We start from the raw sequence: 25,624 nt of genomic DNA, 5'->3' as shown, positions 1-25,624 counted from the left end.
CTACTTAGAAGAGTAAAAAATATTCTATGTTTATACGCTTAATACAAATAGAAGTACAGTTGCTAACATCTGACTATACCTACCTACTTATAGTTTTGTTGTAAAAGCATTTATTACGACTCCACAAGAAGTCTCAGTCGCAATGTTTAGCGTAATGTACCTGAACGACTTGAAATTCGGAATTCCCGTCGCGAAACTAAAAGAGTTCTTAGCAAATTGAGAACTCTTTGTTCGGACTTCACTCAAGTAGTAAAACCCGTAAACGTGGGTACTTCAGCACTCTGGAATCTGCATTTTACTGGAATAACAAATACTTTACCGATTTGCTGAAAGCTATTTAAAAAATCTGAACGCTACAGTAAAAAAATTCAGTCATTTTTATTTAGGAACCTATAACATGAGTCATCACTGCTCTGATAAAATTCATCAAGAGGAAATGAACAGTTTTGCTTTTATGATATTTTATTTCCCATAACTTAATGATGCACTTAGTAAAGAGATCTGTAGTAGGTACTTAATGACAGAAGAGCATAATTAATTGCTCGATAAAATCAAATCGTTGGAATTATTAATGTGACGTTTGTATCTATTTAAAGAGTATCCTGTACTGGTAAACGAAGTAAAAAACAAACAATGTATCGAAATAATAACGTTCAAAAAGTGACGTAGCGAAGCGACCACGCAATTCAATCTGATAAAATTAAATGTAACTTTCTCTAAAGTTCGGACACCGGACAAACAAAGGAGTGTCCGGGCTGTCCGGCAGCGCTGCAGCGTCACGTGCTCATTAGCGGGGTCATCAGTTGACTCATTACGCGAACAATTAGAGGGAGAAACTCGGGCTGGCTGGCTTTGGGCTGGGTGCACGATGGCTACGTAGCGAAGCGATCTCGAAAATGAGTCTGACAAAATTGATTAATTACCTACTTTGTCTTTTGTTTGGTCTCAGACAGCGGACAAAACAAAGATAGAAACAGAGTGTCCGGAGTGTCCGGCATCAGGTAACGGTCAAAACAAAAGTGTCCGGAGTGTTCGGGCTGTCCGGGAGCTGCAGCAGCGTCATGCGCTCATTAGCGGGGTCATCAGTTGACTCATTACGCGAACAATTAGAGGGAGAAACTCGGGCTGGCTGACTTTGGGCTGGGTGCACATGAGCCTGACAAAATTAAATGTTACTTTGTTTATAGATCTCGGACAATAAAAGTAGTGTTCAGGTTGTCCGGCATCAGATAACGGTCAAAACAAAGGAGTGTCCGGAGTGTCCGCACGCGCTTATTAGCGGGGTCATCAGTTGACTTATTACGCGAACAATTAGGTAGAGGGCGAGACTGGCGGGCTGGCTTTGGGGTAGGTGCACATTGCAAACGTGCCAGAAGCAAAAAAATTGTCCAGCATGGCAAGTTCATAAGCTCAGAGTAGAACAACTGTTTCTTCGGAATGCTTTTTTAATTAGGTTTTACAATATTATGTTTTATTATTTCTGCTGATCAAGATTGTACTTTGCGATCTTAACTGGTGCAAAATGCAAGCTTGATCAGTAATTAGGCACAGATTAGATAAGTACGTCCTAGCCGCCTAGTAACTTGAATAGGACCAATTAAACAAAAGTTTGATTTAGGTTTCACAGCTTATTAAATTAAGTGGTTGATTGTAACTATACAAAACAATTTATTTGATTATTTCTGGTTTCTTTAATTGAATACATTTTTATATTTTTCGTATATCGTTGTGCACTAGCCTTAACTTGCGCGCTAATTGAAGAGTTTTGTCTGGAGTTAAATGGATTTAAAATGTCGATACTTCTCAAGAGTGCTCCACTTTGCGTTTCAGACAACACTGCCCTCGCAGTTCCTTTAAATTGTTTAAATGATCTCGCGATTTCAATTTTAGAGTCTTATTAGCAGTTATAATCTAAATAATAATTAATTTATTTAGGATTTACATGATTTCAGAGTTATTTTCTTTGACGTTAGCTTATAAATGTAAAAAAGCTCAAAGACGCTCTTGTAGAAAACGGTGCATTGCATTGTTAGAACGACACTAGTTCACAGTTTAAAAATGTATCACAGGTGGTATGGCATCATCTGGATTGAGAGTAGCAAGACCCGGAGGAAGAGTTTGAAATATTTTCTCATGCGTTTCCTATGTTTCTTTAATATGTCTCGATAAAGTTATATCGTGGCGTTGGTATACGTGAAAACACCTGGTGGGAAGTCACCGATGCGCTCGTTTAAAAACATTACCTAAACATAATTACCGCTTATGTAAAGTCCACTGACCTTCCCCACGCCGGTGGTTTCCTTGACGCCCAGCCGCCGGAGCAGCGCCGGCGGCGGCGGCGGCGGCGTCCTGTGCAGGGCGGCGCTGAACCCGCCGGACGCCTCCTCGTCCCGCCGCCTCTTCTCTCGGTGCGGCGAGCCACTGCTGCATTTTGTGGTCGATGTCCTGGAACAAGAGAGGTTCTTAAGTCTTTTTTATATATCTATGAAAACGAAAGGTCACTCACTTACTCATCACGAAATTTCAGAAACTACAATTGATGGGAGTCTCAAAGATTCCTTTTATATAGTAGGTGCTCACTAAGACGGGATTTTGCAAAATTCAATCCCTGAGTGGGTCAAACGGGATCCACGATACGAAGTCGCGGGAGGCCGCTAGTCTTTATAATGGCGGTCAAGCTGTAGATTCTGATTACACAGGAGTTGCAGCGGTGGGAACGAGAGATAGGAATCCCGCAAATAAAACCCTTGGTAAGTAGTAGGCAAAAAAGTGTGAAAAGAAAAGGGCATCACGAAAAAGAAATACCTAGGTAGTATCTTCTAGTCAATGTTCGCTCTCGCTGCTGATTAGAAAGATCGCTAATCGACATAGAATCATATTCAGGGTAATTTTGTCTTAGAAGAATCCGAAAAAAGTGAAAAAAATTCGAAAAAATATTTTACCAAACCCTTTTTTAAAGCCAAAGTTTTTTCACCACAGCTCAATTTCGACACAAAGGCCAAAAGCGCACTGCTAAATGCATTAAAGCTCGCTTTCGACACGTGACTGAGCGACGGAAGCTGTACAAAAGGTTTCTGTAATTGAAAGGGGCCAAAACATTAATATTGTTGACCCGCCCCGGCCGGAGTCGAACCGGTAATAAATGAGCCCTACGTGACGTCTCCGGTGACCTTTTTACATTTTTCAAAAATTCACTTCACGTCAAATACGAGTACAAGATCGGGTAAAGGGTGTGTACGACTTTTTTGTAGGAATGTTCTTTTTTGTGCATACGTTCGCAGATAGAATGCCAGTTGCACGAAAATTTTACATAAACTAACATAAGTATACGCATAAAAATAAAATAGCTAAAAATCAGACTCGATAGCGCAATTTAAGGCGTCCACCCGCAAGGACAGACGACCTCATAAAGGCAGAAGGGAGGCGCTGGATGCAAGCCGCTACTATCCAATACTACCAATAGGCTTATGTTTAGCAGTGGACATCCTGTGGCTGAAATGATGGACTCGATAATACATATCGGAGGACTTTTTATACATGTAACTTTAGCAGTACCTACTTTATGTAAATCATTGCAAAATCCCTTTATTTTTCGTTCTCAACACCACTCGAATCAAAGTACCTTTCCCATGGCTGTACAAAGCAATGTGGGTGCATGTGAAGGTGCCTTCTATCAAGTAATGCCTACATTCGGTTGACGTTTCACCTACTAGTACGGCCTCGTTGTGAAATAGACGACAAGTTTCCATGCGGTTTTCATGCGGTTTTCATTCAAAACCGAATTCTGGTGCATTTGAGTTATTGGTACCTTTAAGCAAGTGCAGAAGGGATACTCTACAATGTACCTGTAAGTATTTATAGGTTTGATGCCTAATATGTAACGACTTGTTGACATTAACAAAGAGCACAAACCTACTACACTCAACTTATTGCGGTAAGAGCAAAAATGTACGAATTTAAAGTTAATTAAATTAATCTCAATAAAGACATTTTTTTATTTCATCATCATCATCATCATTTCAGCCACAGGACGTCCACTGCTGAACATAGGCCTCCCCCAATGACTTCCACATCGCACGGTTGGTAGCGGCCTGCATCCAGCGCCTTCCCGCTACCTTTATCAGGTCGTCGGTCCACCTTGTGGGTGGACGTCCCACGCTGCGTTTTCCGGTACGTGGCCTCCCTCACTATAGGCCTTTTTTTTTNGATTTATTATAAGTATAGATAAACGTACCGGACTACTGTCCGTCACAAAATATAACAGAAGGTAAACTCATGTATGTACCTCGCTTTGCATAACTGCGCTCGGGCGTCGCGCTAGGGTTGTCTTGTCATGTGNGTCAACGCTTGCTTAAAAATGCCGCACGTTGTGACGTCGTGCGCAACTTCAACGCACCATAACTATGTAATTATTTGTTAGATTGACAAATAAAAATATACGTGTCCAATATTTTTTGATATTAAACATTACGGACTAAAAAAATTTTTTTAGGCAACTAGCCTATTACCGCTTATGTAAAGTCCACTGACCTTCCCCACGCCGGTGGTTTCCTTGACGCCCAGCCGCCGAAGCAGCGCCGGCGGCGGCGGCGGCGGCGTCCTGTGCAGGGCGGCGCTGAACCCGCCGGACGCCTCCTCGTCCCGCCGCTTCTTCTCTCGGTGCGGCGAGCCGCTGCTGCATTTTGTGGTCGATGTTCTGGAACAAGAGAGGTTCTTAGGTATTTTTTATATCCATAAAAACGAAAGGTCACTAACTGACTGACTCACTGACTCATCACAAAATTTCAGAAACTACAATTGCTAGGAGTCTCAAAGGTTCCTTTTACGACCTAGGTGCTCACTAAGACGGGATTTTGCAAAATTCAACCCCTAAAGGGGTGAAACGGGATCCACGCGTACGAAGTCGTGGGCGGCCGCTAGTTTTTATAATGTCGGTCAAGTTGTAGGTCGTCGTAACACAGGAGTTGCAGTGGTGGGAACGAGAGATGGGAATCCCGCAAATAAAACCCTTGGTAAGTAGTAGGCAAAAAAAGTGTGAAAAGAAAAGGGCATCACGAAAAAGAAATACCTAGGTAGTATCTTCTAGTCAATGTTCGCTCTCGCTGCTGATTAGAAAGATCGCTCATCGGCATAGAATCATATTCAGGGTAATTTTGTCTTAGAAGAATCCGAAAAAAAAAGTGAAAATAACCAGTTACGCTGTTTTTAGCTTAAGTTTGGCTTTTACGGACGAGCAAAAATCGAAAAAATATTTTACCAAACCCTTTTTTTAACCCAAAGTTGTTTCAGCATAGCTCAATTTCGACACAAAGGCCAAAAGCGCAGTGCTAAATGCATTAAAGCCCGCTTTCGACACGTGACTGAGCGACGGAAGCTGTACAAAAGGTTTCTGTAATTGAAAGGGGCCAAAACATTAATATTGTTGACCCGCCCCGGCCGGAGTCGAACCGGTAATAAATGGGATTTACGTGATGTCTCCGGTGACCTTTTTACATTTTTCAAAAACTCACTTCACGTCAAATACGAGTACAAGATCGCGTAAGGGGTGTGTAAGACTTTTTGTTGGAATGTACTTTTTTTGCTGACGTTCGTAGCTACAATGCCAATTGCACGAAAATTTAACATAAACTAACATAAGTACACGCATAAAAATAAAATAGCTAAAAATCAGACTCGATAGCGCAATTTAAGGCGTCCGTCCACCCGCAAGGTGGACAGACGACCTCATAAAGGTAAGGGAGGCGCTGGATGCAAGCCGCTACTAACCAATACTACCAATAGGCTTATGTTTAGCAGTGGACATCCTGTGGCTGAAAATGGACTCGATAATACGAGATATCGGAGGACTTTTTATACATGTAACTTTAGCAGTACCTACTTTATGTAAATCATTGCAAAATCCCTCTATTTTTCGTTCTCAACACCACTCGAATCAAAGTACCTTTCCCAAAGCTGTACAAAGCAATGTGGGTGCCTGTGAATGTGCCTTCTATCAAGTAAATGCCTACATTCGGTTGACGTTTCACCTACTAGTACGGCCTCGTTGTGAAATAGACAAGCTTCCATGCGGTTTTCGTTCAAAACCGAATTCTAGTGCATACGAGTTATTGGTACGTTAAAACAAGTGCAGAAGGGATACTCTACAATGTATCTGTAAGTATTCATAGGTTTGATGCCTAATATGTAACGATTTGTTGGCATTAACAAAGAGCACAAACCTACTAAACTCAACTTAGTGCGGGTTACCGCACTTTTGTTTGCTGTTAATCAAAAATGTACGAATTTCAAGTTAATTAAATTAATCTCAATATAGACATTTTTTATTTTGTTTAGTTTATTTTATTTCAAACATAGAAATTATGTAACGAGATTGAGATACACAATTTGATACACAGAATAATAGATTAGTTAAAATATATTAAGTTGTAGGTACACACAGCATACATAGTTGTAGCACAGTTGTACTCGTAACATAAACATTTGTTCCTTGACATTCGTATCTAACATTATTTGGGATTGCAACAATCGTTTAGTTATTTGCATAGATAGAACATAGTTTTGTGCCTTCTACACCTACCTCTTCTATGCCTATTTCGTGTTTCGTCAGGCCGTATGCTGTACCCTCCAGGAGTGATGGATGGCCTCTACGTGACGACTCGGGCCCGCCCGTATTTTATTTTAATGCCATCGACGCTCTCTCAAGAGGCTTAAAATTGAAAATTCTCTCAGCATATTGGCAAGACGTCGCATTCCCGTAGCGTGGAGCAATGTATCTATTATTTTTTGATGGATGTTCGCGATAGTAGGTAGAATATTCTAAAACATTGCACTCTGTACTCTATTTTGAGGTAACGAAGTTACGATCTCATCTTGAAACACTATGAATGATCAAGTGTATCAAAACTTGGGAGATATTGCAAGAAAAACAAGTATGTGAGATTAAAGGAAGGAAGGAATAGAGATGACTCTATGTAAATTATATGAAATATTGAACTTCTGAAAGCAAGCTGAAAATGATGATACTCAATCATATCTTTAATATTTTTTTTAATTTAACTTTTAGATCCTTGTGCTGTAATTGATTATTGATCTGTGGTATGTTTGACAGATGACACTGACTTTTACTTTTACGCCTCTCTTGGCGGCTTGCGGTCTCTAGGAGAGTCATGTTCAAGATGGTTACTCCAAACTTATGCCTGTCTTTTAATTGATTATCCCACAATCCTAAAGCAGGGTTGTATCAGGGTGTAGAAAAACGTCATAAAATTCTGTCACTTCCAAAACTTTTTATACCTACAGCAATTACCTTTTTACTTATCAATGGTATTCAATTCATAACCCTTCCACTATCGGAGCCCTATCTATCTTACTGCTATCGCATCAGCTTATCAGAGGCGGAGCTATCTAAACATTCCGGCAGAAGAATGTTAATAGTTGTACGAGGCATGGGCAGCACGCAAACGACGCGCGACACGCGCCACGCGCTTTTATACTGCTACTTTTTATAGGAGGATCAGGTATAAATTATTGGACCTTAAGTAAAGACCTGAGTAACTACTTGGTTTTAGATCAAGTTTTACAAATAAAAAACTATACAATGTGATATTTTACAAAATAAAGTGGACTAATTGACAGAATACAGTATCTTTAAGGGTCGCTTTAGCGGTTAATTTTTTTTATTTTTACGCGACAAGAGGCAAACGAGATCACCATGGTCCATACACCCGCAACACCGAGTTAAAAGTGCGCTGACGGTTCGCAGCGAAATCAGTGTATCTGGTAGACTTTTTATGCCCAGAGTCCAGAACCTAAGGCATACATTCTAAAAGACAATTTTAATCCGGCATTGTTTTTCTTACTACTTTCCACTTATTGATAAACTAGCACGATGTTGGGTAAATACAGTTCACAGATGAACGGTACATTTTCTAGATCTAAGTTGAAAGAACATTTTCAATTTCCTGTCCTCCCAAAAGCGAGCATCTTAAATTCATCCAGATAAATATCGACCCAAAGACAACCCTCCAAAATCTATTACTCAGCTTAAAATATCGCGATCCACAAGACACGGGGAGGATCTTGCTGTTCCAAAGGATGTATATGAAGCACTGATTTCACGGCCCGGCGGCCATGTTGAAAACAAGGAAAGGTCGCTACGTGACATTTGATGTGCAAGTCTTCGGACCATGAACGGCTCCTTTATTACGTTCGATACTTGGACGGCTAGATCTTTTGAAATTCGAATTTTATTGTGTTCCGTGTTTGAAAATGTTTTTCAATTGGAGTTTAGTTTTTCTGGATGTGAGCATGTTTTGTTAGTAGGTAGGTACTAGCTGGTTTTTTCTTTTTCTTCGAAAATAAGTAGGTAGTGCGTGCCATGGATAATTTAAAATAAAAAAACATACTTATTCCTTTTTTAAAAGGGATGCAGGGAATCTTTTAGACAAAAACAAAAGAAGCGACTGTCACTGCGTATTTGACACCACCAATCAATAAGAGTAGGCGCACACCGTTGATTTTTCGTCGGCCGATAGTTTAGTCGGGCAGTTGATCAGTATGGGCATGTATGGGAGGGCGCACACTACGCCGATTCGATTTGGCCAATTCTTCATACAAATTAAAATCGGGCACAACTATCGGCCAACTAAAAATCAACGGTGTGCCTACTCTAAAATTAACGTAGTACTTTTAAAAACTATGGAAACGAGACACTCCTATAGATTTTGTAGGGCAATACAGGCCGATGAAGTCACTATTTTACCAATTCAATTGACAAACTTTTCATTAATTATCAAAAATTTTAAATTAATAGAGTTTTTAAAGTCAGAATGAAGTATGTTTTTAAAAAGTCGTGCTTTAGAATTATTGGCGAATCGTGTCAACTACCCAATTATATAGAGGTATCTTAAATAATGACCCAGTCATTCACAAAACAATCCGATGTGCTTTATTTTAGTGCTAACGTAATTCCTTCACCATAACACGAATCAATTTCCACCAAAGCAAAAGAACGACGCGAACATTTCGTTGCGTGACGTATAACACCAATTGCCACAATTAGTCCTCGTAAACAGTTTAACCGTTCTTTTGTGTTTTTTCATTCATTACTCTTTAATGGTGGTAAATGGCGGCGAACGTTTTATTTACGTTCGTGATTTGAATTATGCGGCAATACCGCCCTCTGGAGGGCTGTTGCCGAAACAAATAAATTACGGCGCGCGACCTATAATGCGTGTGAGGCGCGCGAGTAAATATGCATAATAATAACACTCGCGTAGTTTTGAAGTTTTGGGGTAAAGGGAAACAGTGGTATCGCTGTCAGATATCAGGCTACAGAAACACGCTGACAACATGTAGAATATAGCGAAAGTACCCCATAGAAATATCGCATAAAATTCATTAAAACAATGTAAAAAGATCATAATTATTATTCGTAGTTACATTATTATTAAAGTCGTGGGAAGAGCCTGGATGCGAGCAGCGCAGGACGTTATGAAAATCCTTGAGGGGAGGTTTTGTCCAGCAGTCATTTGACTGAAACTAAAGAAAACAAAATCTATTAGTGGTAGCTTACCATCAGGCGACACAATAAATAGTTTCCAAGCTTTTGAAACTTTAAAGTTCAACCCACAGAATGTTGCCATAAAACAACTTTAAAACGTCGAAACGTAGCGTAGCTCATTGCCCAAATACCAGAACGTCATGTAACGACCTTAAACAGCCGAATAACTTCCACAAACTTTCAATTCAAATCGAACAAACGGGCAAACTCGAGTAGAACATAAAATAAATTATATCCCAGCAACTCATATAGCAGTCCATTGAAATCGGGAGCCATGCTACCTACATTCCCGATGTCGTTAGCGGAATATTAAAATATTGTGGCCAAAACTTTATGCACGCCACGGCGAAGTTCTGAATTCAAACATTTCTGCTCCTACACCTTTTATTTCTCCGGCTAGACGAATTTTTTTGCTAGCAACACTGTATGGCAGCCCGCCAGAGACCGCCGAATGTAATAACCGTGTCCCGGGAGCCGGTTATCCCACTTTAGACCTTATCTCGGGGCGATAGCGTAATTAAGTCCCTTGCGAGGCCGAACGATTTAAGGTGGGAAGCCAGTATTGTTTGGTAAAATGATAGCAATAAATATAAAGGAAGCCTTTAACTGAACTATCCAATAACGCTGCTTTTCAACTTTGTACAACGGGTTGAGCAGTTGATTTTTTCTTTTAGCAATCGAAGTGTGGGTTTGTTCAAACATACATTTTGCTATCAAAGGCTTGTCTGGCCGTGTGTCACAGTCGGTTTGTTTTTGACATTCATCCGTCGAGCCAGGGATTAGTTAGTATGCCGGTATAAAATTCAATTTTCACTGCAACATATTATTTAGTTTGTTCAGTGACACGAGCCAAGCACTGAGCTAACTTTTGCGTAACCAATTTTGGACACATAGTGGAGTTGTTCATTGAAAATGTTCAGTGCATGTATTTGTAACTCACAAAAACCCTTTTTGAATGGGAATCGAAATCTCACTGATACAACGCTTTTCAATTCCGATGTTTTTTGGGATTGTTGGAATTAGGGGAAACGATGCTTTTGTTAAAACAAATCAGGAAAAAATATCACATGCCCGGTGCGAACGGGACGGGGCATACTTACCTACCTAAATAAATAAAATAAAATTTATAACTATGTGACCATGACCATATACATCGTCACTTCTTGTTGTTGGTTAAAATTTTATCTAACGTTAATCATGACGTCATATAGCATGCAAAATCAACAAAGCGTAATCTTTTATTCAAAGCACAGGCAAAAGATTTCCACGTTAGAGGCACACGAGCGTCATTATTAATTTTCCAGCAGTTTCCCGCGGATACATTACAGAAATGACTTTGAAGACTAAATAAACGAAAGTACAGTTAGCTTCGCGGAACAATGACTATAAAAGCTGAAATTAATCGTTACTGCACTTGAATTTGGTACCTATGTAAATTCAGATACTGGGTGGAGTGCGCTGTATTTCTTTAAAATATCCCTCATGAAATTGGTACTATAGATTACAATTACCTTCTTAATTAAATACAAAAAATAAGGGACAATATAATATCATCAAGAGCATAAAAAGTGAAAGACTCGGAGTTAATAATAATATGATCAGCTGTAAACGGCGAACTGATTGATACTGTATGACTAATAAAGTGAATAAATGTTATTTTCTAATGCCTGGTCCAGACGGGTGTAACACGTAATAGAATGTTTCGTGTAATGTAATTAAAATAGTATGGGTAGCACGTTACATGTATGCTCGTAGTGTCGTCCACCCACACATAAAATTCGTGTTACATTACACGTAATCTTACATAACACATTACACCTGTCTGGATCCGGCTTAACTACAGTGTGTTGTACTTACAACTCGTAAAATGCTAAATATTATCTTTCGGCGAATAAATTTAACGGCCCAACTTATTTAAAGGCCTTAAAAAGGACTTCATAAAAGTCACGACCATCACCTTCAAAGGTATTAACCTTCTTTAAACTCTCTTACACGTCTGACTGTACTAGCATTCCCACACGCAATGTCCCTGAATATTTTATATGAGAAATTGCCAACATCCTGCGCGAGTTACGCAGCTATCTCCTCAACCGCGGTAGCTGAATAATACATAATTGTTTGTTGTATTTGCCAGATAATCCACAGAATATGGGGGTAATCGAAGGAACTGTTGACTGAATTTTTTAGCTGGTAAATGATGTTACAGAGAAAGCAACTAATAAAAAAAACAAACGAATACAGCAAATGAAAATCAAGCGATTCTATACAATATTTATAGGGTTCTCTAGCACCGAATTTTATTAAACATCGACTGTGTTTGGTTAAATTCCAATAATCAAACCCTTTAAGCGTCTCTATCGACTCCTCACTGAAAATGGCAGCCTTTTGTGTATGATTCAAATGTGTAAGTGTAGATTCATTCTAGGCTTTAGCCTGTAGGTAATAATCTATCTATATTATAAGTAATAATCGAATTGATGTTCGTTAGTCTGATTAAAACTCGAGAACGGCTGGGCCGATTGAGCTGATTTTGGTTTTAAAATGTTTGTCGTAGTCTAAACGGTGAGTAAATAAGGAAAAATTGCGATGGCTTATTTATTATTGCCTTTAAGGCGGAACAGAGTTTGCCGGGTCAGCTAGTATTAATCTAAATCACAGATTTTGACTTAGTGTTGCAGTTGCGGGAGGTTTATGCTTTGCAAAGTAGTCTTACAATACTTATGGGCAAATTAACAAGAGCTTATTATAATAACGTTGGTTAGAAGTTGGTGCTTCTTATACCGCTGCCTAGTTTTCCCTTCCTAACGCAAATAACTGACGTCTTGACGACTCACTTTACAACTGTATCAAACGTCACAAAAAGCACGATTTCCACCACTCAATCCGTTTAAATACCACAATAAAGCCACCGCAAGTATTACCCGTGGCACAAGCACACAGACAAACACGTTAATATGGCCGCCCTTTGTGTGCGCAACTCTTCATTAGACAGATCATAGCGTTGTTGCGTGCGGAGTTGCTCTTCTGATATTTTTTTTCAAACTTTCGGGCGGTCAATTTGTGGGAGGGAGCGGTTTGGCCCGTTAATTTTTAAGAAGGTAAGTTAATGTCACAATACAAGTTCTTTTTCAATTTTTGAATATTTCCTAAGATAAGATTTTGTCTAGAAGATTCTTTGGTTTGCGATAGTTACTGAAATCTCGTCCTTGAGGTTTCTAGGGTTGGCAAGATATTTTTAAAATGAATTGGACCACGGAACTCTCAAAAGGTGGTGTGGTGCAACTATTTTTAAAGTCTAACGTCTCACTCATGGTCCAACTACATAGTTGGACAGAGAAGTTGGACCACTGCCCCGGACTGCTTTCAGCATCGGCGACCGGCAATTTAGCCCCTTTTTGGAAGCTCCACACCGCACACCCAAAAACGCCAAATGTGGTGATTGAGTGGCTTTCCCGAAGTTCGACGCAGCGACAGCAGTCGCTAAATCGCACGATACCGCGTCCGAACGCATGAAGTCGCGAAATCGCAATGCTACATCAATAAAGTCGCAAAATCGCCGATCGCCAATGCAAGTAGCATGTCTGGTGTGAGTGGTGTGACACTAAGGCCCGGTTTTTTGATTCGTAGTTAAAATAACCAATGGTCAAGTTTGACAGATGTCATATGACAAGTGGTTAAATATCAGAGAAAAATGTTTTTCGAACAATGGTTAGCTAGACTTTTAGTACATTTTTTAACTATGAGTTAACATTTTGTTAATATTTAACCATTAGTAGCAAAATTTAACAATTTGTTATTTTAACTATGAATCAAAAAACTGGGCCTAAGTAGTCCTTTTGAAACACAGATTAGTATCAATAAGTACGTGGACACACCGCTGTAGCACATACCTTATCCCCCACATTGTGCAGGGCAAATTTAGCCCTAAGCCCTTGTGTACACGCTCCCTGATGGAAAACTTTCGGTGAAGGGTATATTTTGTATTGCGAAGTATCTATTAGTATGGACAAAAGAATCGTTTGTTCGGACGGTGTGTTCCCTTTGTGGGGCATTAGCCGTGGCTAAAGGATGGGCTTTTACTTTTTTTTATGTAAATGAGTTTTTTGTTGTGATTGAATAGGAGTGTATGAGCGAAATGAAACTGACTTATGGTGGATTGTTTATTGTGGACGTTTTTAAGATCTGTATCATAAATTATAAAAAAAAATAAGGCAGCTTACTGAAACTGAAATAGGTCATTGTTTACCTATTATTTTGTAAGACGTCAAGCTGTTTTAGTCAAAATTGTAATTGAACAGTATTCTACTGAATATTAATGAAAAAAGAAATTGCTTTAAACTTTTCAGTGTAATACCATAGTACATATTTTGTGATTTATAAATAAGATTCTCATGACTTACAGCCCAATACCTCATCTGATCATCAATCAACTTTACAATCTGGATAAACCTATCCCTAACCTCTCAAAATCTGAAGGGGTGATAACTTCCCGCCCCTACCCACGTTTGACGTTTATAAAATACGAATAATCCCCCCCCACTAGCCGTAAAGAAGAATTTCCGTGAGTTTTACGGCTTAACACCGAGTTACGGTGATTTCGGACTTTTTACGGACAGATTTAGAGGTGGCGCGAGTGTATCGTACGAGTGCGCTTACGGCACGTGTGTATTTTTTGTAACTACACACTTTTTGGGGCCGTACTTTAATAACATTTGAGCCGGGCTGTCAGGGAAAATATTTGGTTTATGATGCTGTTTGAGATTTTTTTATGTGTTTGGACGGCTTAAAAAAATATTATACTCTATCTTTCTGTCTGAAAATATTTTCATATAAAGCAGACTTCTTTTAAGGGGTTTTTTTTAAACCTGTAAATACTCGTAGTCTAGTGACCCAAGTTAGTTTATTTTTGGCATAATTTATGTATTACTTGCTTTCCGCCCGCGGCTGTGCCCGCGTGTTATTTTGTTTGTCACAGAAAAACATTATCGCGCGCGTCCCTGTTTCAAAAACCGGGATAAAAACTATCCTATGTCCTTTCCTGGGACTCAAACTAATGCCAAATGTCATCAAAATCGCTTTAGTGGTTTAGGCGTAAAAGCAAGACAGCCAGACAGACAGACAGAGTTACTTTCGCATTTATAATATTAGTATAGATAGTATATTAATGAACTTCAGCAATGCATCCAAACAGCTTTTGTAACTATCCCATAGAAATAGTGGGGACTATCACAATTTTACTTTCACTAAATGAAGGATTTCACATCACTGAAATTTTCATTTCAATCACAAATAAAAGGTAAAAAAAAGAGCGTAGAAATCAATTTCGCGACAAAAGCGTTGCTTTAAACGTAAAGAGAAATGAAGGAAATTTGGGCAAACACGAAACGGCTGACTGAAAAAGCTCAATTTAAATTGAAATCGATTTAAACTCCGAAAAAGTTCGCCAAGATCGTTATACAACTCGCGAACACACGTGCGAGGGATAGAAACGTCGCGAGGAAATATGGCCTTACAGGAAACGAATACAAATACGAATAAAAATAAATGTACAAGAGGAATTCCGGGCGCGGGAATGAGAAAAACCATATTCGTTTGGGACCCCATCGCGGGCAGGGTTGGCGCGCGGTTTGGGACCCTACTATTGTGAATTAGTCAAACCTATTTGGTGAGTGAAAAAGAAGATATTATTATTATAGATTATTATGATTGGTTGAGAATTCGCAGAGTGAAAATCACTGGGCAATATATTTTTTTGATGAAGAATCGTTTCCAATCACCTCAATCGCGTACCTCATTTAGGTTATTTTTATGGCCTTGTGTGAAATATGTAAATAGGCTAGTTTACTAAAAAAATTTTTTTAGTCCGTCATGTTTAATATCAAAAAATATTGGACACACATATTTTTATTTGTCAATCTAACAAATAATTACATAGTTATGGTGCGTCCGCGCGAGGTCACAAAGTGCAGCACTTTTATGCACTCATTGACGTCACGGGCCTCTTCTTATGAACTTTGGCGCGCTTTATCTCTTTAAATTTTCATTAGTTTTAAAAAATGAAAAATACGTGTAGAGTATTTTTTGATAAGTTACTGAGTAACGTAAGATAAGTGATAACGTAACGTAAGTAAAGTAAGATAAGTGATACTGACGGACTAATTAAAACTCTTGCTTTTTGACCCAGGAAACATCCCTATTACACATTAATCATTTTATGTAAATCTACTAAAATACTCGAGTCGTAGTTAAGGGTTTGTGTCCTTTAGTGAGTTATGTGCAGTATTCCTTCCAATTTATCTATGGTAGTGGTATAAGGTCAGCGCAGAGAACTGCTTTCCGTCAGATTGTGGCGCCGACTGTGCGGTATTAACTGACTGCAGCATGCCCCTTTTGTATTCCAGACTATATTACGCATTGCTGTGTACTATGCCGCAGTTGTAATAAGTAATTCTGATAGAGTTTGGTAAAATTCATAAAAGATGTCGAATGATACCAGACAGGGCGATTTTACAAATACCTGATAGTTTCAGATAGTTATCTGATGAATAATGCTAGCTAACAAATAGTTACTGATACCAGTGGCTTCATCTGGCAGGTAGTCTCTTCAAGAATGTATGACACCTGATAATAATACTTGATAGCATTTGACTTGATCTCTATGTAAACTGAAAGCATCTGATCGCTATGGTCTTGGTCGTCCCGAAGTCTGACATTTAAATAAAGGTCGTCCACCGACTTGAGGCGGAAACCAAGCTTCTTTAAACCGAACTTCTTTTTTCATAGCATTTAACTTCAGTCTCTATGAAATTGTATAGCATCGGAAGGTGAAAAACTGGCAAATAAGTCTGGCAGTTAGGCTGCAGTCGTCAACCGCATCTTTAAACGGCACGCGAGATATTACTTGATAGCATCTAGCCTCAATTGCCATGTAAATTGATAGCATCTAGATGCTATGCCAGTATAGAACTAGCGAATAAGTCTGGCTCGGCTGCAGTCGTCAACCACGCTTGTGGACGGCACGCGAGATATTACTTGATAGCTTCTAGCTTCAATTGCCATGTAAATTGATAGCATCTGGTTGCTATGTCAGTACAGAACTAGCGAATAAGTCTGGAAGTTAGGCTGCAGTCGTCAACCGCGACTTTAAACGGCACGCGAGATATTACTTGATAGCATCTAGCTTCAATTGCCATGTAAATTGATAACATCTGGTTGCTATGTCAGTACAGAACTAGCGAATAAGTCTGGCAGATAGGCTGCAGTCGTAGACCGCGACTTTAGACGGAATGCGAGCTTATTACGTGTCCGTCCGTCATATCTCTGACTGGAATAAGCCGCCTCTGAGCGAGGAGTTACTCAACTCAGTCGGATTCGCGCTTTACAATGTTATTTTATTGTCTTGTTAGTTGATGGAACCAGGGGCTTGCGGTTACTGGCTGGCGAATGTTATTTTATCAGTAGGTAGTTTGAATAAAGGACTTCTTATTCTGTTTACAAAGGTTTTGATTGACATTACACTATCGTTATGTGCATGTACACGTACACACACAAGTAAGGCTCACTCGCCTTCGTGAGTTGCAAGAACAATATTTGACCGCAATCGCACCTGGTGTTAAGTGAGATGCAGTCTAGGATTGTACATTATCTGCCCTGTATGTAAGACTGTAAGTGCCTATTCACTCTCGCCTTGAAAGCTTAGGCTGAGTTGCACCATCTTACTTTAACTTTGACAAACGTCAAAAATCTGTCAAATTCCATACCAAAAACATCGGTTATCGTTAAAGTTACTCTCAACTCAGCCTTATTGTTTAGGTACTTGACAGTTGTCATAAGAGGTCACAACCTTGGTGATAAACTTTTTAAGCCGCTATAGGGTTCTGAAAAGGTTTAAACTTATGTGGTTTCCAATGATCGATGGCTTTATGTAACATGGAATAATATTTTTTATTCAGAGAGTCAAGATGTTTCAATGCAATAATGTTCTGACCCAACTGGAAATCAAACTCAGGATCCAGGGATCGAGCGAGTTCAAATGTCTAACAACTAATACCACTCGTTAAATCTGTTCCTAAAACTATGATAATGTTGATAAAATACTTCAACCACAATTGTACCAACTTAGAAACTAAACTTTGCTTTTCAACAAAAGAGTTGAAGAAAAATATATTCAGAAAATCTTTATCCCGCCCGCGTATTTTGAGCTCAGCGTTAGGTTTCAGTTCGGCAGATATTTGAGCGTTCGCGAACTTCCCAGCACTTTAAGCGATCTGGATCTGGATCTAGGAAACTTTGTTGGTGCCGATCCGCCGCGAACCGGCGCGAACTGGATCAATCCAGTATTTTCTGGAACTGGTAAGATGTTTTTACAAACATTTTGTAGTAGGTAAGTAAGTACTTAAATAATGAACAAGATAGATAAGAAGTATTTAATATTTATCTGTCTCAAAACATTATTTATGGTTTTAACTTAACCTGTGCTGAAAGGGATTCTTTTTCGAAATTAATTTAGAAAGTAAACTTTCAAATTTGGACGTAGGTATTGCTGAAAATATCTTGAATTATTATTGAAAAAGCCTTCATCATTCAGTAGCTGAAATATTGATTTTCTGTTGTTTCTATTTTAATATTGGTGATAGGCCTATACAAAACGAAACTATTTTGGCCTATACAGAACCAAACCGTTTTTCACTCATGTTATCTAATAACAAATATTAGGTTTCCTTTTCACAGCGATTGTGTTATCATATTGTTGCACTAAAATTAAACAGATGCTGTGAGTAATTATGATAATAATTAGTAAAAAACATAGCGCGAGTTGCATTATTATCTACAAAACAATGGAAATGTTGATAAACTAACATATTTACAGGAACTAGGGCTTATGATAAAATAGAAGGCTTATGATTTAAGATATTATTAAGAATTATATCTCTTTAGAGATTATTCACATCGTTTGTATTTTCTGACGTAAGATGAAAAAAATAATTTCATAGGAAATGTAGGTATAACAAATAGTTTTAAAACTTTGCCATTATAAAAGCAACGTAATGCGAGTCTAGTAACGTAAGAAGTTTCTTTCAGTTAGTGACAAATCTAAATATAGGTCAGAAAAAAAATTGTTTTCAAACGTTTACTGCAGCATCAAAACTCTTTTCTTAATTTCAGATGTCATAAAATTAATTTAAAAACCTAATTAATAGTCTATGTAAATAAAGAAACTTTTTAACAATTCACGGGGAAGGAAAGTTTAAATTCGGGTGAAAATATTTCCTGCAACCCTAAAACAGAGGGCGATTTAAGAATCGCACCCCACGCGGAGGCACGGAGCCGTTTTATTTCTATGTAAATTTGCATAATGATATTTTTGTCGCGCGACTTGCGGCGCGGATTTATGGCCAAATCTCGCGGGACGATGCCAGGATACGACCAAGGTTTGATTTTTTTAAAGATTCCTAAAAAATGTAGGCACTGAAATTATTAATGAAAGTAGGGAAGAAATGTTACATTCGCAATAAAAATAATTCAAATATCAAAATCCTGGCTGACGTTTTTATCGTCCTACTTATTCTAGATACTACAAAAATTTCATGAAACGGACTTACTTACTGGGTATTTATTTCATATTTCAATCAGAAAAGGGTTTCTAAGCATTTCGGTATTCGGTATCAATATCAGTTGGATTTTTATTTGTTCACATAACTATTTATTTAGCCACATCACAATTAAATAAGAAATTACATGCATTTTGAAATAGTCCACTACCTGTTTTAAAGACTACTTTTATACTTTTCCTACCTTTTCGCAGTAAATCTGTTGTAAAATTTTTAACTTGGGCGCTGAAGATAGTCTCGTAAAACTAAGATCCTTGGCCACCAACTCTCAAGTTGATTTCGAGCGATTCCAGAATATAGACTGCGCACGTAAATCACACAATATGGCGTGTTGGGATGATATATCGTCGCCAATATACCTTACTTTGATGCTCTCGAGAAGTCGGGGCTTGTTCGAAACTTCGCGCATTTACCTTACCTTGTCTGGTTCTGATTTTTGGTCTATTTGGAAGTAGTATTTAAAGTTTGGAGACAAGACTATACCGGTAGCTTTATCTCGTATAGTTTGAAATCTATTACTTTTGTTAAACTATAAAGTTCCGATTTGAATGAAAATTACTTTTCATTATTGAACGACAGTTTAAACATTGCAGAGTTAGTGATCGAACCATCTTATAGGTACACCATTTAAATTGATAAACAGTTACAGCAAAACTGTGGTAATAGAATCACTATCAATGTGTAAGTAATATGAAAAAGTCATATCTCTGAAACGGTGATACTTTTACTAAGGTTTTTCTGTCTAGATTGCCGTCCATTATCATCGTTCTATAAGTTTGGCACGGTCTGTATGGGACACCCTATGTAATAATCTAACGCCCGTGTTCACAGACGATGCTTGCTTAAGTGAAACAACAAATCGAACGCATAGCGTTGAATAGAGCTCTGTGACTGGTTCGTGTGTGACCCTGTGCGTCCACGCGCACTGTGAGACCTCATAGTAATGTTTGTGAATACAGGCGTAACACTCTTGAACTTAAAAAGGCTATTATTATTTTGGCTTCACGCCCCCCATAACCTACGCCTTAAAAATGGCACACTTATGCCCGTTTTCACCATCAATCCCTAATCTTTAAGTGACCACTATGGTAACAATTTGTTAACAAATAACAGGAATTTTGTTTACATAGGGGTCACTTAAAAATTAGGGATTGATGGTGAAAACGGGCATTAAAGTCGCGCATAAAATGTAGCTTGCCTCGCAACGTGCACCAGTTAATGAATGCTGAACTGAACACAAAAGGAAGGCAGAACAAACAGAACACACGATTATCTGGCCAGTTTATCAGGATTTACGCGGGCTCCAGAACGCCGCATAAATTGGTGCATTTGGCAACGATCACCAGTTTGGCCCTCATTGAGGACTTCTAAGTAGTTGTAGCACATCAGAATATTTTGTTTTGTTGCGAAATTACTCTTAATACAACTACTTAAGATGCTTCTGTGTTTACTTTGATGTGCTGTTGTCTATTAGACAAGCGTTCAGAATAAAAATTGTGTCACAGCACAGTGGGCTTTTTACTCCGTTGCCAAAAATAATTTCAAATCACGTTTTAACAGCAATGGGGAAGCATCTCACCTGATGGATAGTAATGATGATGACCGATGATAGAAGTGAACCTTACAAGTCAAGGTTATCCTTGACCAGGGAAAAAAGGTGGAAGCGAGCCTCATCAACTGAGGAACTGGCTCCCTCACCTCCACTGCTGCCGTCAAAATCAACAATGCTGCTAACATTGTATTGTTACACGTAAACAAGATGCGCACTTAAATTTTATTCATATCATTCGACGATGTGTGAATCTGTCTCATTCTTCTGGTGCAGTCGGGTAAAAAGTAGCATAACACATTCAGCAAGAGCTCAGAGTTAATTCCTGATGTCAATATCCACTTAAATTATATTAATCGTCCCATAAAAATAATTGAAGGTCTCAAAGTCTCAACACCAGGCGTAATTAATATCGGGATGAGCGATGAACTTAATTAAATCTACGACGATGCGAATAATGTCAAATAAAATATCAATTTTTAATAAAAGTGCCCATTCATTATATTTGAATTCTGACTTACGACGTAATAACGTTGTTACATTCAAATAAATCCTTCGTAGTGCAGTTTGCGAGCGTCGAAGAGCAAATATGAAATATTAAAATAACCTAGCGAGGTACGAAACACCTCGTAAATATCGCCTGACAAACCTGGCACTTATCACAAATGCATAAGGGTGACAAACTTGACGCAGAGATGACTGTACACACCAGTAATTTGTCCAGAGTGTATTTGCGCGCGTCATCGCACTATCCCTCTTTTTAATCACTGCGAAAAAACTTTTTTCACAGTTGGTTTGAACGATGTTTCATGTCATGTGTTGGATCCGTATATGATATAGTTTAAGGGACATACAATTTTTATTTAATTCTATATTTTAAAAATATAAAAACTGCAGCAAGGCTCTGCGCTTATTGTATTGTACAGTCAGCGTCTAATATTTCGTGACACTCAAAGTTTCCTTTAAAGAAGGTCATGCATGATCGCTGTAAAGGTTGTTTTCTAAATAGGTATAGGTACGAATTAATGAAAATAATCTATTCAAATCCTGTACCGGGTCCCAACCACGGAGCGGGCTTAACAAGGGCTATCACTACCAGTATACCACTAATGAGCTATAAGCTCATTATTAATAATTTCAACTATCACACCAATTAGGTACCTAAACCAAGTTAGGTGGGTGTAAACTTATGTCTCTACCAAACTTTAATGGTTGGTACTTGGTAAAGTATTTATTTATTGGGCTTGATAGCCCACTTTACTACGTATCTCATGTTGATACATGGGATACAGTATTAAACGCAACAAAAAAAAACTTGAACCAAAGATCTCTAGCTAACTGCTCTTATTATAATGTAAGCATATCCAGTATAAGTGCTTTCTAAAATTACACTTGTAGAACAAAATTAATTTTTATGCTTTATTTTAACACTTTACTTATGGGTCGAACCTTCACACAGTTGGGATGAGCCAGTCCCCTGAATCAGGATGAATCTAGGTTTAGCTTTGCTTTTTTCTCACTAATTAACAATCGAACTGAAACGTGGCCTCTCCTATAGGCCTCTTAAAGAATCTCAAAGTTGCACAGCGTGCTATGGAAAGGGCTATACTCCGTATTTCTTTACGAGATCAAATCAGTAATGAGGAGATCCGTAAACGAACTAAAGTCACTGAAATAGCCCGACGGATTAGCAAGCTGAAGTGGCAATGGGCAGGGCATATAGTACGCAGAACTGACGGCCGATGGGGCAGCAAGGTTCTGGAGTGGAGGCCGCGTACCGGAAAACGCAGCGTTGGACGTCCACCCACAAGGTGGACAAAGACCTGATAAAGGTAGCAGGAAGGCGCTGGATGCAGGCCGCTACCAACCTTGCGATGTGGAAGTCATTGGGGAGGCCTACGTTCAGCAGTGGACGTTCTAATATGTGGCTGAAATGATGAACAATCGAATTCTCGATAATAGTTTGCGTTTAAGTCTTGCCAACTAGCAAGTCAGACATCAGCACTACGCTCCCTGGCTCTCGCGCTAAAGACTGATCATTCCGCCAGCTCGCTTCCGGCGACCTGCTGTTTCCGGTCCACTTGTTATATTGTTAATTTATTTTACTTCTCTCAACTCCGGCCAAAATGGCGGTAAATTGGGAAATTGTTCGCTCTGACCGGTGATAATAATATGCTGAAATATACGCCGTGTTTACGCCAAAATGATTCCGGATGTGGGCTGATTGATTTTAAGTCGCAAATGCCCGCATGAATGTTTTATGAAAGACTGTATAATATTGGTAAGTAAATATTGTGCTGGCAAATATTTTGTCAGTAACATTCAAATTCAATATTATTCTGGCTGGGAACTGATTGAGAATCAATGAGCCAAACCATACCTCTACTGTAAATTGGTAAGGATTTTTACATCATGCAGGTTTTAAGTGAGTCTCTACTACCAAGTCAAAATTGTGCAAGAACTTAGGTCATTACAAAAAAGTTAAACCCGGGACGATCACTGGTGTAAATCGACATTTCAATACTAAATGTCAATTAAACCAGAGTTAAACCAGAGAATAACTTTTTGTAATAAGGTCCATCTCATCTTAAAAAATCACTCATTTCTTCAGCAATAGAAAAGAGCTAAAATCACTCGAAAAAACTAGGTTGAAACTATAGTTTGTTTATCCTTCTTTCTAGAAGCTAAGTATAATGCCTAGACACACAGGTACACTATACAATATTTCTTTTGCTAGCATAGTAAAGAAAAAGGTTTAGACTAAATTGCACCATCTAACTATAACGATAACTGGTGGTTTTTGTATGGAGCTTGACAGATTTTTGACGTTTGCCAAAGTTAAAGTTCGTTCGTTTCAGCCGAAAGACGTCCACTGCTGGATAAAGGCCTCCCTCAAGGATTTCCACAAAGACCGGTTCTGTGCCGCTCGCATCCAGTTAAAATTAAAGTAAAGCTCGATTCACACATATCAGTGAAGCCACAGTTCCGTCAGAGTGTCCGCTCAGTTTAGTATCAGTGCTACAGTGTTGCGTCAGTGAAATATTTTGAATATTTTAAAATTTCAGAGAGGTGTTTCAATATTCTTGTTCAGAAACTATAAAGTAAGTTATTTTGTTTTTCATGCCGCGGCGGCGTTCGTGATCCGACAAAAAATATCGTCGTCAACGAATACGTCCGTATTGCCGGTGTCGGCACTGACACTGAGAGCACTATGTCGTCACTGACACTGACAAGTGGGGATGCTTTCATAGAAACTGTATGAAAGAATATTTCGCACTGTGCCGGTACTGAGCCTGAACTGTGACTTCACTGATATGTGTGAATCGGCCTTTAGATGGTGCAACCCAGCCTTAGTAAAACGAATAACATAGGTAATTATAAATTACCCAACAACAAGGTTTAGTTATCATCACACCAAACAACATAATATAACCTGCCTAAAACTCTATCGGGGTATACCAACAACAGTAACATTTGCATTTCCAATACCTGCACCGATTGTCGATGCACATAGTTGCCCTATTCTGTGATAGTGGGCTTAGAATTGCAATGGGATTTATAGCAAAAACTGAAAGCAAATACGCAACAACTGGGTATTGTAGTGTAGGATTTAAATATGTTCATGGTTTTATTTTTGTATCTCACTAGTAAGTTCTAAAATGTAGGTCTTAAAAACTTCCTACGTACCTTACAGAAAATTCAGAAAATGCAAGGAAACGCTTACCTACTTATACTGACTGCACGATATACAGGAAGATGGGTAACTCGACCTATTCCTTGAAAGGAGTTATACTAGAGATCATGAACCAGGAGTCCAAACAGGATGCTTGGTTACCGAGTAATGTGACGGTAGTACCTACAGTCTACAGTAATTATTATTATTCTGTGGTAGTACCTACGATGGTAGAACCCCTTCCAAGGAATAGGTCGAGTTTCCCTGGCATTTTGGATTTTTTGCATATAGTCTAGCCACGTACACTTGTCACATACAATAGAGTTTTCCGTCTCTGTGGTCTAGAGGTAAGACCACCTACTTCAGACGCAGAGGTCCTAGGTTCGATTCCCAGCGGGGGAAAATTTTTCTGTTCGGTTTGGTTGGTGGTAGGGCTTGTTCTAAATCCACCTGGCTAGCTACCACCATCTTACCTAAGTCTGCCGCCATAACAACAATGTAAATAGCATTGTTGTGTTCCGTCAGAGAGGTAATATAGCCAGTTCCTCTGTGGTTGAGGATTTCGGGTGAAGCTCGCTTCCACCTTCGGCCTGATCGTCACTTACTATCAGTTGAGATACAGGCCAAGAGCTTTCTCGTTGTGGATAAAAAAAAATTGCTTCAGTGTTTTTCGTATTATGTTGGTAGAGCGTATATTACACTGTCTTTGAGTCCTGTGTTAAAAATATTAATGATGTTGCATGTAGCTTGTATATTGTACTTTTATACAATCACATGCTACGCATAGCTCTCATCTAGCAAACACTAGACTGATCTAAACACAGGCTGCATTATCGCGCGCAAACAACGCATCCTAATGGGAATGCAAATGCAACGTTTATTGCACGCTGTTACTGGCGGAGGCTTACACAACTAAATGTATACAGATTATTATGTTTAGGGCTCCGTAAAACTGGTGGAAAATGGAACTTTAGTTAGAAGACCATGGCGTGTCTGAAAGAGTTAGAGAGTCTGTCACAGACAATTCTTTCAGAGCATATTGTTGGATAGTTTTGGAACTTAGTGGAAAGATTTTGTGTGCCTTTAAACTGGTATTTATATTATTTTGTGACTCAAAAATTTTAATATGAAACTTGATTAATTACTTAGTTTGAAAAACTGTATGAGCTGTTTTCAGTGATACACCAAAATATACTTTTGTTAGAAGTAAGCTTAAGCATAGTCAATCA

General features: G+C 38.8%; 1 protein-coding gene across 1 annotated transcript in view; it reads right to left on the bottom strand.

Moving 5' to 3' along the window:
• Positions 1–13,466, bottom strand: part of LOC114354961 (kinesin-like protein CG14535) — a 92,460-nt gene extending 78,994 nt beyond the window's left edge. Inside the window, exons 1-4 of the mRNA XM_028307582.1 lie at positions 13,453–13,466; positions 4,531–4,696; positions 3,623–3,633; positions 2,280–2,445 (exon numbers count right to left, since the gene is read on the bottom strand). Of these exons, the coding sequence (XP_028163383.1) occupies positions 2,280–2,445; positions 3,623–3,633; positions 4,531–4,696; positions 13,453–13,466 (357 nt within the window). The remainder of the gene's footprint in view (positions 1–2,279; positions 2,446–3,622; positions 3,634–4,530; positions 4,697–13,452) is intronic.
• Positions 13,467–25,624: the final 12,158 nt, after the last annotated feature.

The sequence above is a fragment of the Ostrinia furnacalis genome, unplaced genomic scaffold, assembly GCF_004193835.3.
Source record: "Ostrinia furnacalis isolate ACB-3 unplaced genomic scaffold, ASM419383v2 OfSCF2290, whole genome shotgun sequence".
Lineage (NCBI taxonomy): Eukaryota > Metazoa > Arthropoda > Insecta > Lepidoptera > Crambidae > Ostrinia > Ostrinia furnacalis.
Note: the sequence above shows the minus strand (reverse complement) of the source record. Positions and strands in the feature narration are given on the sequence as shown.